At 44.6% G+C, this 15,289-nt stretch overlaps 1 protein-coding gene across 1 annotated transcript; it reads left to right on the top strand.

Moving 5' to 3' along the window:
• The first annotated feature begins 1,677 nt into the window (after positions 1-1,677).
• LOC110526712 (talin rod domain-containing protein 1) lies at positions 1,678-5,487 on the top strand. The gene has a single exon (XM_021607869.3). It carries the CDS (start codon positions 3,689-3,691, stop codon positions 4,751-4,753), a length of 1,065 nt encoding a protein of 354 aa, XP_021463544.1. The 5' UTR covers positions 1,678-3,688; the 3' UTR covers positions 4,754-5,487.
• The last annotated feature ends 9,802 nt before the right edge of the window (positions 5,488-15,289 follow it).

The following is a 15,289-nucleotide window of genomic DNA, read 5'->3' as shown; positions in this document are numbered from 1 at the left end:
AATACATTTTTATAGTACATTCTCTCAGAATTGTCAAAGACTCCAGCCACCCTAGTCATAGACTGTTCTCCCTACTACCGCACGGCAAGCGGTACCGGAGCGCCAAGTCTAGAACCAAAAGGCTCCTCAACAGCTTCTACCCCCAAGCCATAAGGGGCGGCAGGTAGCCTAGTGGTTAGAGCATTGGGCCAATAACCGAAAGGTTGCTAGATTGCTAGATTGAATCCCTGAGGTGACAAGGTAAAAATCAGTCGTTCTTCCCCTGAACAAGTCAGTTAACCCACTGTTCTTAGGCATTCATTGTAAATAAGAATGTGTTCTTAACTGACTTGCCTAGTTAAATAAAGGTTAAATAAAAAAATACAAATAAGACTCCTGAACAGCTAATCAAAGGGCTACCCAGACCTCTCTTTTATGCTGCTGCTACTCTGTTTATAATCAATGCATAGTCACTTTAGTCACTCTACCTACATGTACATATTACCTCAATTACCTCAACCAACCGGTGCCCACACACATTGACTCTGTACCGATACCCCCTGTATATAGCCTCCACATTGACTCTGTACCGGTACCCCCTGCATATAGCCTCCACATTGACTCTGTACTGATACCCCCTGTATATAGCATCCACATTGACTCTGTACCGATACCCCCTGTATATAGCCTCCACATTGACTCTGTACCGATACCCCCTGTATATAGCCTCCACATTGACTCTGTACCGATACCCCCTGTATATAGCCTCCACATTGACTCTGTACCGATACCCCCTGTATATAGCCTCCACATTGACTCTGTACCGATACCCCCTGTATATAGCCTCCACATTGACTCTGTACCGATACCCCCTGTATATAGCCTCCACATTGACTCTGTACCGATACCCCCTGTATATAGCCTCCACATTGACTCTGTACCGATACCCCCTGTATATAGCCTCCCTTGTTATTTTACTGCTGCTGTTTAATTATTTGTTACTTTCCTTTTCTATTTTTGACTTAACACTTATTTTTATTTAGTTTTCTTAACTTCTTAAAGCATTGTTAGAAGTAAGCATTTCACTCTAAGTTCTACACCTGTTGTATTCGGCACATGTGACAAATAAAAATTGATTTGATACATTGTTGCCCTTAGCCTAATGTCATTGGTTGTGAGTTAAATAAGACTGGCTGATTCTTTGTAATAAATTGGCTATTGCCAATTGTTTATAGATGCACTACATGAGCTGTGTTGAAGCCACCATGCTTCAAAATCTTGGCACACCCCTACCATTGTAAAAAATACATAGAAAGTTATAGAAGGCATTTATTAATGTCTGCATTCATTTTTTTGCCACATTTCTTAAATTACACACACCTTAATGCATACTTTTCAATTATATTATGTGAGCTAAACATACATAGATGTATTTTTATTTTTTTAATCCTTCAAGTGTAATTTTTTGAGATTGCTAATGTTACGGTCCCCACTACAACATCAACAATACTTAAATACACGTAATTTCTACTTGAAATACTGTAGAATTCCATTCTTTCCTATGGAGGACCGTACTGGGAAGTGCCAATATGGCCGAACAGAGCCTTCAAAGCCTCTCAATGGCCAATACATAGCATCAGCAATCCAGGGTTTATATACATCATGGTTATTATTAATAGCTCAATCTCACCATGTGGAAACGTATCCTATGCTTCGTGAAGAGCGGAAACACGAAACAAATAATTAAAGTCCAAATGAGCGCACTGTAAAGACGCGACTCATTCTAATAGAATCCAACAGCTGTGTTATAGCAGTCAATATGAGCAGTGTAAAATAAGTTTGGATTTGTATAAGTAAGAACGGCGCGGTCTCGGAGTATCACACGTTTTGATTGATTTTGAGAAGGGAAATTAAGGTAACCAAATAAATGAAATACGGGGCGGACTGTCGGTCATTTTGGAGAACTGCGTTTTGGGTGTAACTTTGCCCTTATACCGGTAGTCGAATGCACCCACGTCGGGGCCTTGGGAAGGGCTGGCTCATGGCAGAGGGAGCAGTCTGCCCTAAAATCCGGACCATAAAACTCACGAGGAAAGCCAACAACTATCCTGGACAACTGTGGAATCGTATTGGACCATTTGATGAACGCGCGCCGGGATTTTTTGCTCTATATTGACGAGCCAGATAGACCGTAAACACAGTTTTAAAGTTACATATTATTTCAGCGGAAGGCTATCATTTTTGCCTCGCTGCCTGCGTTGCTACTTCGCTACAATCAAGCCGTTTTAGTGCGACCACACCCTCTCTGCTTCCTGATACTAGGCAATACAGAATATGTAGCGGGAGAGAGCACAACTGACTTTCAGTTTGGAATCCCCAACACTCATTTTTCAGTGATGTCTTGTTGTCGACCGACATGTTAGTTGTGAAAGATTGTTTCAGATGTGTTCAGGAGGTTAGGTCATCATTTCAACAGGGACACGACTGCTATGGATATCAAAACCGAAACCCGACACAGGATACTCCGGACAAGACATTCACGCCCTGCGTTTTGCTAAGAAGTGCTTATGGACAATAGATATGCCTATGGAATCGAACCTGCCGGACGAACAAGTGTCTATCACGGGACTGTGTATGAAAAAGAAGAGGTTGAAAGTCGCGGGAGGGCCAGTGCAATTGGCCTGTTGCGTTTTTGGAGCCTTCTGTTTGGAAAGACTCATGTAATGATGATGCAGGAAAGGCAGAGGGAGCGAGGAGTGGTCGAACGGAACTGTCTGGGTGGTACTCTCCTTGTAACTGTAATGAGCCAGCCTCCCGGTCAAACTAGGGTGGTCAAATTTAGTGGGAACTCTTCAACGGACAATACGGTTCACATACACCCTGCCTTCAAGCAAGCAGGTATTTTAAAATCCTATCGTGTTCTCGAGTAAATTTAATCAGAAAAAAGGACACGTCTTAAAATTGTAGTTAAAATATTATCAGATCGATAATATTTTTGGATTTTATTAAATTCATAACTTTTAATATTATCTTTGTACAGTCAGCACTTAGCCTGAAGTATAGGCACCTTGGTGGCACTGCAGTTTTGTGTGTGATTTTATTACAATAACCTGTGAATTTTTCGTTTAGCGAAAACCTGGGACGACAATTGATATTAGCAGGTGGTTGAAGTTTTTTTCCAGGGCATTTTATTTAATATGTAAACATGACAACGAATAAGTTATAAACACTGAGTAAATGAAAAGTTATAATTTGAAGGGATTCTCGTCACAAAAAAATGTAAAGGAAGGAACTCTCATTGAAGAGTAAGTGTTTAGAATAGTTCATTTTATAGATCATAGCTCAAAACCAAGTTACTAATTTAACCCCAACAGAATTCCTATCCGTACTTTGTATGAGAATAATGAGCTGGAGTACCATGACTTAGAACTTCTATTTTGATCTCAGCAAATGTTTACTTTGAGAATACAATGCCCTGTGCTTTTTTGCAATCTCACATTGCCACATACAGTGGACTACATGTACTCTGAAGGACTATAAGGAATATTCTCTGGCCAGTTCAAACTCACAGTTTTACACTTATAGGGGTGTGGGTCATCGTTAATAACAATGTCTTAAACTACGCTTTCTGACCATGGAGTGTGTGACGACGTAAAACACGTTTCTCATTGAAATCCCCCCACAAATCGAGCAGCTTGACCCCCCTACTATGGCTAGTAGTGGCTCAGGGAGGTCAGCTAGCGAGGGTTCCAGCAGCACACAGAGCAGCAGCTTGCAGCAGAGGAAGAAGCTCTCGTCCATCTGTGACACGTGTAAGGGCAAGATGCAGCTGGTTGCCGACCTCCTCCTGCTCTGCAGCGAGACACGGCCCGTGGTCACCGCGGATGGCGTGGCGGTGGCCGAGACCTTCGAGCAGTGCCGCGACACGGTCATCGCCCGCACGAAGGAACTCTCCATCCTCACCCACGACATCCAGTCGCAGCTCAACATGGGCCGCTTCGTCGAGGTGGGAGACCGCTTACTAGAGATGGGGGACCTGGTGGTGTCGTTGACCGAGTGTTCGGCGCACGCTGCATACCTAGCAGTGGTGGAGACCTCGGGTTCTCAGCCGTGTCTGCCAGGGCTGGTGGACCGCTACAAAGTGACACGGTGCCGCCACGAGGTGGAGCAGAGCTGTGGCATCCTCCGGGTCACGCCGCTGCCAGACCTCACGCCCCAGCTTCTACTGGAGCTATCTCAGAACATCTCCTGCAACCTCAAGACCCTGACAGATGCCTCGGGCCTGGCCAGCGAGAGGTCCAAGGACCGCTTCGCCAAAGAACAGTTCAAGCTCAGCGTCAAGAGCATTAGCACGAGCGGCACGGCCCTCTTGGCCTGTGTCCGGGAAGTCAAGACGCAGCCCAGCGAGCTGACACGCAACCGCTGCGTCCTGTTCAGCGCGGCGCTGGTCCAAGCGGTAAATGCATTGGTCGGGTTTGCTACGGAACCACAGTTTTTAGGCCGGGCGGCGAGCGTGTCACCCGAGGGGAAGGGTGTGCAGACGGCAGTTCTGGGCGGCGCCATGAGCGTGGTGTCAGCGTGCGTCCTTCTCACTCAGGGCCTCCGGGACGTCTCCCAGCATCCAGAGAGCAGCACCAAGATGGCGGACTACAGGGAGCGCTTGCGCAACTCGGCCTGCGCGGTGTCGGACGGCTGCACGCTGCTCTCACAGGCGCTAAGGGAGAGGTCTTCACCCAGGACTCTACCGCCAGTCAATTCCCATTCTGTGAATTAGTTTAATAAAGAAATGTAAATAAACCCATTCTAAAAGTGATCGTGGATGAGAAAATCCCATCTCTATCTCCTTGTTTTGGCATACCAAAGAGACGCTCGGATTGGCCCTGTTCGTTTAGGGTCGGGAGGTTGAGTGAGTGCAGAGAGAGAACACAAAGGAAGGAGTCTGGATCTGGTTCTACGATTGAGATAGGTGTGCTGTGTTTGGACTTTTACTGAGCTTAAAGTAACAACATCGGAAAACAAGGTTTTGGTTGCGCTGGATGTGACCAGAACTTCACCATAAGAAACTGACAACTTAAACTCAGTCTCCAATCTACATACACCTGTTGACCTTCTCTTTGCCAAAAACAAACATACAATGATCTTAAAACCTGATCAAGTTTACCTCAGTTTTCAGCTATTGGTGAAAACGCCAGATATGAAATGATGGATGTAGCCTGCCGTGTGTGTGTGTGACCTATCACCTATGACCTATGGACCCCCAGGTGACCTCTAGTAGAAGTACATGTGCTCTAGTGAGAGTAGGAAGTAAGAAGAAGACTGTTCTTCATCGCTTGTGTTTTTCAATGTGTGAAATTCTTAAAATGGGTAAAAGCTGCTGTGAGTGTGTACCATAGGTTTTACACTATCTACCAGACTTACCATAGTATTGTTAATGTGGTTGTTTTTTTTGGATCATGCATGTATAAATTAGTATTTATTTCAACTATTAAAAAAGGTTGTTTCTCATAAGCGCTGCTCTCAGATCAGTCTTTGTGTCAGCATACCGTTAATATAAATGATTCTGTGTTATAACAACCAATACTTCACTATGTGATGTAGACAGTCACATTTAACCCTAAATGCTCCACAAATCACTTATAATCTATGTTTATATTGTATAAAGGCTGTCTTAAGGGTTTGCCACATTTGGCAGAGCACTAGATGTGAGGCCCTGTAGTATCACCCTGGTATTGTATGACATTTGCTTGTACATTATTTATGAGCTCTCCATGTAGACCTCTTAATGGTTTATGAGGGCTTCATTTACCCTCACAAGATGGACCTTGTTTAAAACGTGACCATAAAGACAGTGTGTAGCTACCATGATTTAACAAGGTGAAACACAGTAGTAGGAAGACTGACTCTCTCTCTCTCTCTCTCTCTCTCTGTGTCGATCTCTCTCATGTGTTTGAAATATTGTGATGATTGATTGATTGATAGCTAGATTTTATCATCATTATTTGTTCTGAAATCTGATTTGATATGATGAAAGAATATGGGCCCATTAACATGATGTATATGTTGTCTGTAGTAACATGAAGGAACAGGTGCTAGTGGGGACTATTACAGATGATGATTAATAACAGCCTTTATTGCCTGAAAGAAAACACACGCTCTACTCTGACGGAAATTAGCCATGTAAATTAATTCAGGTTGCCATGTCAGCCAGATATTGTAATTATATCACATAGCCTTTAACACAGGGTTTCAAAGTACAATACAGCAGTTTGTTGTGGTTTGTTTAATTCACTATAAGGTGGTGTAACCCCGGGCCTGTATTCACAAAGCCTCTCAGGGTATGAGTGCTGATCTAGAATCAGTTTAGTTTCATTCACTATGAGGTGGTGTAACCCCGGGCCTGTATTCATAAAGCCTTTCAGGGTAGGAGTGCTGATCTAGAATCAGTTTAGTTTCATTCACTATGATGTGGTGCAGGCCCGGGCCTGTATTCATAAAGCCTCTCAGGGTAGGCGTGCTGATCTAGAATCAGTTTAGTTTAATTCACTATGAGGTGGTGCAGGCCCAGGCCTGTATTCATAAAGCCTCTCAGGGTAGGCGTGCTGATCTAGAATCAGTTTAGTTTCATTCACTATGAGGTGGTGCAGGCCCAGGCCTGTATCCATAAAGCCTCTCAGGGTAGGAGTGCTGATCTAGAATCAGTTTAGTTTCATTTACTATGAGGTGGTGCAGGCCCAGGCCTGTATTCCTAAAGCCTCTCAGGGTAGGAGTGCTGATCTAGAATCAGTTTAGTTTCATTCACTATGAGGTGGTGCAGGCCCAGGCCTGTATTCATAAAGCCTCTCAGGGTAGGAGTGCTGATCTAGAATCAGTTTATTTTCATTCACTATGAGGTGGTTCAGGCCCGGGCCTGTATTCATAAAGCCTTTTAGGGTAGGAGTGCTGATCTAGAATCAGTTTAGTCAGTTTAAACCTCTCTCATCATCACCCAGTGCCTGGGCTTACCTCCGCTGTACCCGCACCCCACCATACCCCTGTCTGCGCATTATGCCCTGAATATATTCTACCATGCCCAGAAATCTGCTCCTTTTATTCTCTGTCCCCAACGCTCTAGGCGACCAGTTTTGATAGCCTTTAGCCGCACCCTCATACTACTCCTCCTCTGTTCCGCGGGTGATGTGGAGGTAAACCCAGGCCCTGCATGTCCCCAGGCACCCTCATTTGTTGACTTCTGTGATCGAAAAAGCCTTGGTTTCATGCATGTCAACATCAGAAGCCTCCTCCCTAAGTTTGTTTTACTCACTGCTTTAGCACACTCTGCTAACCCTGATGTCCTTGCCGTGTCTGAATCCTGGCTCAGGAAGGCCACCAAAAATTCTGAGATTTCCATACCCAACTATAACATTTTCCGTCAAGATAGAACTGCCAAAGGGGGAGGAGTTGCAGTCTACTGCAGAGATAGCCTGCAAAGTAATGTCATACTTTCCAGGTCCATACCCAAACAGTTGGAACTACTAATTTTAAAAGTTACTCTCTCCAGAAATAAGTCTCTCACTGTTGCCGCCTGCTACCGACCCCCCTCAGCTCCCAGCTGTGCCCTGGACACCATTTGTGAATTGATCGCCCCCCATCTAGCTTCAGAGTTTGTTCTGTTAGGTGACCTAAACTGGGATATGCTTAACACCCCGGCAGTCCTACAATCTAAGCTAGATGCCCTCAATCTCACACAAATCATCAAGGAACCCACCAGGTACAACCCTAAATCTGTAAACATAGACGTCATCCTGACCAACTGGCCCTCCAAATACACCTCCGCTGTCTTCAACCAGGATCTCAGCGATCACTGCCTCATTGCCTGTATCCGCTACGGAGCCGCAGTCAAACGACCACTCTCATCACTGTCAAACGCTCCCTAAAACACTTCTGTGAGCAGGCCTTTCTAATCGACCTGGCCCGGGTATCCTGGAAGGACATTGACCTCATCCCGTCAGTTGAGGATGCCTGGTCATTCTTTAAAAGTAACTTCCTCACCATTTTAGATAAGCATGCTCCGTTAAAAAAATGCAGAACTAAGAACAGATATAGCCCTTGGTTCACTCCAGACCTGACTGCCCTCGACCAGCACAAAAACATCCTGTGGCGGACTGCAATAGCATCGAATAGTCCCCGCGATATGCAACTGTTCAGGGAAGTCAGGAACCAATACATGCAGTCAGTCAGGAAAGCTAAGGCCAGCTTCTTCAGGCAGAAATTTGCATCCTGTAGCTCCAACTCCAAAAAATTCTGGGACACTGTGAAGTCCATGGAGAACAAGAGCACCTCCTCCCAGCTGCCCACTGCACTGAGGCTAGGTAACACGGTCACCACCGATAAATCCATGATTATCGAAAACTTCAACAAGCATTTCTCAACGGCTGGCCATGCCTTCCGCCTGGCTACTCCAACCTCGGCCAACAGCTCCGCCCCCCCCGCAGCTACTCGCCCAAGCCTCTCCAGGTTCTCCTTTACCCAAATCCAGATAGCAGATGTTCTGAAAGAGCTGCAAAACCTGGACCCGTACAAATCAGCTGGGCTTGACAATCTGGACCCTCTATTTCTGAAACTATCCGCCGCCATTGTCGCAACCCCTATTACCAGCCTGTTCAACCTCTCTTTCATATCGTCTGAGATCCCCAAGGATTGGAAAACTGCCGCAGTCATCCCCCTCTTCAAAGGGGGAGACACCCTGGACCCAAACTGTTACAGACCTATATCCATCCTGCCCTGCCTATCTAAGGTCTTCGAAAGCCAAGTCAACAAACAGGTCACTGACCATCTCGAATCCCACCGTACCTTCTCCGCTGTGCAATCTGGTTTCCGAGCTGATCACGGGTGCACCTCAGCCACGCTCAAGGTACTAAACGATATCATAACCGCCATCGATAAAAGACAGTACTGTGCAGCCGTCTTCATCGACCTTGCCAAGGCTTTCGACTCTGTCAATCACCATATTCTTATCGGCAGACTCAGTAGCCTCGGTTTTTCTGATGACTGCCTTGCCTGGTTCACCAACTACTTTGCAGACAGAGTTCAGTGTGAAAATCGGAGGGCATGCTGTCCGGTCCTCTGGCAGTCTCTATGGGGGTGCCACAGGGTTCAATTCTCGGGCCGACTCTTTTCTCTGTATATATCAATGATGTTGCTCTTGCTGCGGGCGATTCCCTGATCCACCTCTACGCAGACGACACCATTCTATATACTTCCGGGCCGTCCTTGGACACTGTGCTATCTAACCTCCAAACGAGCTTCAATGCCATACAACACTCCTTCCGTGGCCTCCAACTGCTCTTAAACGCTAGTAAAACCAAATGCATGCTTTTCAACCGTTCGCTGCCTACACCAGCACGCCTGACTAGCATCACCACCCTGGATGGTTCCGACCTTGAATATGTGGACATCTATAAGTACCTAGGTGTCTGGCTAGACTGTAAACTCTCCTTCCAGACTCATATCAAACATCTCCAATCGAAAATCAAATCTAGAGTCGGCTTTCTATTCCGCAACAAAGCCTCCTTCACTCACGCCGCCAAACTTACCCTAGTAAAACTGACTATCCTACTGATCCTCGACTTCGGCGATGTCATCTACAAAATTGCTTCCAACACTCTACTCAGCAAACTGGATGCAGTTTATCACAGTGCCATCCGTTTTGTCACTAAAGCACCTTATACCACCCACCACTGCGACCTGTATGCTCTAGTCGGCTGGCCCTCGCTACATATTCGTCGCCAGACCCACTGGCTCCAGGTCATCTACAAGTCCATGCTAGGTAAAGCTCCGCCTTATCTCAGTTCACTGGTCACGATGGCAACACCCACCCGTAACACGCGCTCCAGCAGGTGTATCTCACTGATCATCCCTAAAGCCAACACCTCATTTGGCCGCCTTTCGTTACAGTTCTCTGCTGCCTGTGACTAGAACGAATTGCAAAAATCGCTGAAGTTGGAGACTTTTATCTCCCTCACCAACTTCAAACATCTGCTATCTGAGCAGCTAACCAATCACTGCAGCTGTACATAGTCTATCGGTAAATAGCCCACCCATTTTTACCTACCTCATCCCCATACTGTTTTTATTTATTTACTTTTCTGCTCTTTTGCACACCAGTATCTCTACCTGTACATGACCATCTGATCATTTATCACTCCAGTGTTAATCTGCAAAATTGTAATTATTCGCCTACCTCCTCATGCCTTTTGCACACAATGTATATAGACTCTCCTTTTTTTCTACTGTGTTATTGACTTGTTAATTGTTTACTCCATGTGTAACTCTGTGTTGTCTGTTCACACTGCTATGCTTTATCTTGGCCAGGTCGCAGTTGCAAATGAGAACTTGTTCTCAACTAGCCTACCTGGTTAAATAAAAGTGAAATATTTTTTTTATTTTTTAGTTTCATTCACTATGAGGTGGTGCAGGCTCAGGCCTGTATTCATAAAGCCTCTCAGGGTTGGAGTGCTGATCTAGAATCAGTTTAGTTTCATTCACTATGAGGTGGTGCAGGCTCAGGCCTGTATTCATAAAGCCTCTCAGGGTAGGAGTGCTGATCTAGAATCAGTTTAGTTTCATTCACTATGAGGTGGTGCAGGCCCAGGCCTGTATTCATAAAGCCATTCAGGGTCGGAGTGCTGATCTAGAATCAGTTTTACATCATAATGAGTAAGATTTAATGGAAAGAGGGGACCTGATCCTAGATCAACACTCTACCCTGCTGCTTTATGAATACAGGTCCTGATACTGAACATTAATAACTGACCAGTCATAGACTGAACAACTTTGCAAGACAGAGTGACGGCCCTGCTAGTATCACTTGGATGAAAGACAACAGGTATAATATAGGATTTATTCTTATTCTTAGTGTGTTTTAGCATTAACACATAATATGATAACATTTATAATACACTTTTTATGTGGCAATTGGTCTACTGAGATAAACCAATGCATAATCGGGTTATAACATGCTAATGTCTCACAACACATCAACGTGTTAGTACGTCATACTGTTGGCGTCACACTGTTGGCTTCGAGTGTTAACTACCGTTCAGTGTGTTTTAGTTTTCATCTAACTCAAGGTTGTGTCAGCTTCCTTTGAAAATGTCCTCAAGAGGCCCCGTCCAGTCTTCCTACGCACGCAAGTACGAATACACACACTGAGCAGGCTAGACCCTGATCTGTTCCGTTTGTTATCGTAGCGCTTCACCATAAGCACATCCCTCTCGCTAGAGGGACTCCCAATCATGGCCAGTTGTGATACAGCCTGGAATCGAACCAGGGTCTGTAGTGACGGCTCTAGCACTGAGATGCAGTGCCTTAGAGCGCTGCGCCACTCGGGAGCCCATGTCCATGTGTGTGTTTGATGTCTGTGTGTCCCTATCTCACCTTCGCCACCACACATATGGAAAAAGCATCCTCTTTGACCCAGCCTAAACTTTGTCCCCTCACACGCATGCACACACGCACGCACGCACGCACACACACACACACACACACACACATACACACACACACACACACACACACACACACACACACACACACACACACACACAATCCACAGGCCCACCACACTCACTCCTCTCTCTGAGACAAAGCCCCCATAAACTGGTGCTATTGACCGACGTTTAGCTCTCAAATCCCGCTTTAATGAAAAGGTTATGATGTAGGGACGAGCAGCGTTCGGCATCTGAGGATGGGTCTTAACTGAATCCCCGTCCTAACTCACACCAGCCCGACTGACTGCAGGTCAATCTGTCATTCAGTGGTTTTATCCAGTGGTATTGATCATAGTGTTCAGTGGTATTCTGTGTTGTTTCTAATCTGAGAGATGTTTTGACTACTATTTCTCACACAGTTGTATGAGAGTAGGATTGCTGATTTAGGATCGGTTTTGCCATTTAGATAACAGATGGACATTAGGTGCCTGATCCTAGATCAGCACTCCTAATCTGAGTCATTCCTAATTTGTATATGGCCCATGATCTCTATATTTTGAAAGAACAGAAGTAGATCACGTTTGTGTTGAGGTTGACACAATGGTCGTTGTCAAATTCCTGTACATTTCTGACTTCTGTTTCAAATCTGGGTGTAACGAAGTATTTTCGACCAGTTAACAACAGGTTATAATCTGGGTGTAACAACGTAATCTTGACCAGTTTACAACAGGTTATAATCTGGGTGTAACAACGTAATCTTGACCAGTTTACAACAGGTTATAATCTGGGTGTAACAACGTAATCTTGACCAGTTTACAACAGGTTATAATCTGGGTGTAACAAAGTATTTTCGACCAGTTTACAACAGGTTATAATCTGGGTGTAACAACGTAATTTCGACCAGTTTACAACAGGTTATAATCTGGGTGTAACGACGTAATCTTGACCAGTTAACAACAGGTTATAATCTGGGTGTAACAACGTAATATTGACCAGTTTACAACAGGTTAATCTGGGTGTAACAACGTAATCTTGACCAGTTTACAACAGGTTATAATCTGGGTGTAACAACGTAATCTTGACCAGTTTACAACAGGTTAATCTGGGTGTAACAACGTAATCTTGACCAGTTTACAACAGGTTATAATCTGGGTGTAACAAAGTCTTTTCGACCATTTTACAACAGGTTATAATCTGGGTGTAACAACGTAATTTGACCAGTTTACAACAGGTTATAATCTGGGTGTAACGAAGTAATTTTGACCAGTTTACAACAGGTTATAATCTGGGTGTAACAAAGTAATCTTGACCAGTTTACAACAGGTTAATCTGGGTGTAACAAAATCATCTTGACCAATTTACAACAGGTTATAATCTGGGTGTAACGATGTAATCTTGACCAGTTTACAACAGGTTAATCTGGGTGTAACAAAGTAATTTCGACCAGTTTTTCCAGTTGGGAGTGTACATGGCTGAAATGACTAACTGTCATTCACACTACCAGCTCTCACAGTCTCACATCAGATTTAGACGTTCATCCATGTTTCTCAAATGTCAAATTTCAAAGTAGTTCCAAACGTCAAATATCTAAAACTTTTAGGTTACATTTCGGCATTAACTCCAAATTCTTAAATTTAGGCATTAACTCCAAATGGTTAAGATCGGGGTTAAGGTTTGGGATTGGCTTAAAAATAAAAAAAATGGAAAAAAAACAACACATTGCTGGATTGCAACCATTGTAATCAGTGGCAGTTGTTTACACCAATTCCCCATCCCTGTCCATAATGCCCTAGCAAAACCCAAATCTACTTTAAGGTAAAAGCCCTCACTGTTGCCCCTAGTGGCCGTTTTCCTCGTCATCTCCCGACGTCCTCAGACATGGATGGACATCAAATAATGACTTTTGTCACAGGTGACCTGGCTACATTCACAACAGTGCCCAATTATTTCAAACACTGCAGCACTGTATCACTGTCACGGCGTGAGCACTGTTCATTTCCTAAGTGACCTAGTATTCTACAGCCTTCCTGTCTGTGTCCTGGCAGGAAGGGGGAGAAAGGTATTTGTGTGTGTGTGCGTGTGTGTGTGTGTGTGTGCGTGCGTGTCTGTGTGTGCGTGCGTGTGTGTGTGTGCGTGCGTGCGTGCGTGTGTGCGTGCGTGTGTGCGTGCGTGTGTGTGTGTGTGCGTGTGTGTCTGTGTGTGTGTGCGTGCGTGCGTGTCTGTGTGTGCGTGCGTGTGTACGTGCGTGCGCGCGCGCGCGTGTGTGTGTGTTTGTGTGTGTGTGTGTGTGTGTTTGTGTGTGTGTGCGTGTGTGTGTGTGTATGTGGAGATTCCCTAGAAACACACTACTTCAATACAGGTACGACCGGAAGTGACTTTTTCGTAGCAGGTTAGGAGAACTTGAAATCATATCAAATGTTATTAGTCACATGCGCCGAATACAACAACCTAACAGTGAAATGCTTACTTACGAGCCACTAACCACAAATGCAGTTTAAAAAAAAATACGGATAAGAATAAGAAATAAAAGTAACAAGTAATTTAAGAGCAGCAGTAAAATAACAATAGCGAGACTTTATACAGTGGTGTACCGTTACAGAGTCAATGTGCAGGGAAACCGGTTAAGTTGAGTTGGGCATGTAAAACGTCTGCCATCTTAAACTTACACAGCAGGTTAGGAGAATTAGGTTATGGTTAGGAAAAGGGTTGGGGTTAGCATCTAGCGAAAAAATGCTCCCCTTACCTGCTACGAAAAGTCAGTTCTGGTCTAGGGTTAAAATTAGGATAAGAGGTTAGATTTAGGGTTAGGGAAAATAGGATTTTGAATTGGAATCAATTGTTGGTCCCAAAAATGTTATGGTTATGTTTAGGGTTAGGGGTTAAGGTTAAGGTTAGGTTCAGGGGTTAGAGAAAATAGGATTTTGAATGGGAATCAATTGTTGGTCCTCACAAGTATAGCAAGACATAGCTGTGTGTGTGTTGGTGAAGCCCCCAAAACTGTTAGTCCACAACAGGAAATCAATAGCCCCGGCTATCAGGAGACGCTTCCTTTCCTTCACAGCACTAAATGTCAGAGGCATAATTTTCGAGCAAGGGTTTCGCCCCATTTCCTGCCTGGGGAGGGTAGGCTTTGCCTATCCCAGTCCCCAGCCAGTCCCCAAGAGCCGACAGCAAGCAGCTCCCATCCCGGCCTTACCCAGTGCTGACATCATCAGAGTTTGTCTGTAAATGACTGGGAGATAGACCGCTGCTTTCCCTGAGAGAAGGCAAGGCTGTTGCTGTTGTGTTGTGGCTGTTCAGAGTTCAACCACAGAGCAGACTCACTCACACATAGACATTCACTTGCACTGTTAGGAGAGACACAATCAGATGTAAAGGTTATTAGTATTTTATGTCATGGTTTTGACCTTGGATGGATGAATGAATGAATAAATTAATGAATGAATGAATGAACAATCACATTAATGAATGAGCAAATGAATAAATGGATGTATAGATGAATGAATGACTGAGAGAACCAACAACTGAATGAATGAATTGTGGTGAGCCGTGAAGACTTCTTCCCACTACGTAGCTGCAGGACATTGTGCCATTCAGGCCTGGCACACCTGCAGCTGTTGAAACGTTTGTGCCAGTTTGCCAGTGCAAAAATAATCTGAGGAGCAGAGAAGACGCATTGCTGTGTTGCTGAGCCTCCCCAGAAATGATTTATTCAAGCCTTTGTTGAATTAGAGTCGAGAGTTTGATAACCTTTATTTTGATAATCTTTATGTTACATAGTTTACCTCTTGAAGAGGAATCTTTGTTGTGGTGAGTTGTCACCTTTTGAAGATTATCATCAT

Source organism: Oncorhynchus mykiss, chromosome 26, assembly GCF_057628025.1.
Source record: "Oncorhynchus mykiss isolate SJ-2025 chromosome 26, ASM5762802v1, whole genome shotgun sequence".
Lineage (NCBI taxonomy): Eukaryota > Metazoa > Chordata > Actinopteri > Salmoniformes > Salmonidae > Oncorhynchus > Oncorhynchus mykiss.
The sequence above is the reverse complement of the archived record's forward strand: the minus strand, read 5'-3'. Positions and strand labels throughout refer to the sequence as shown.

Bases quoted from the DNA above. Each gene is read 5' to 3' on its own strand.
- LOC110526712 (XM_021607869.3), top strand. From the start codon at position 3,689: ATGGCTAGTAGTGGCTCAGGGAGGTCAGCTAGCGAGGGTTCCAGCAGC.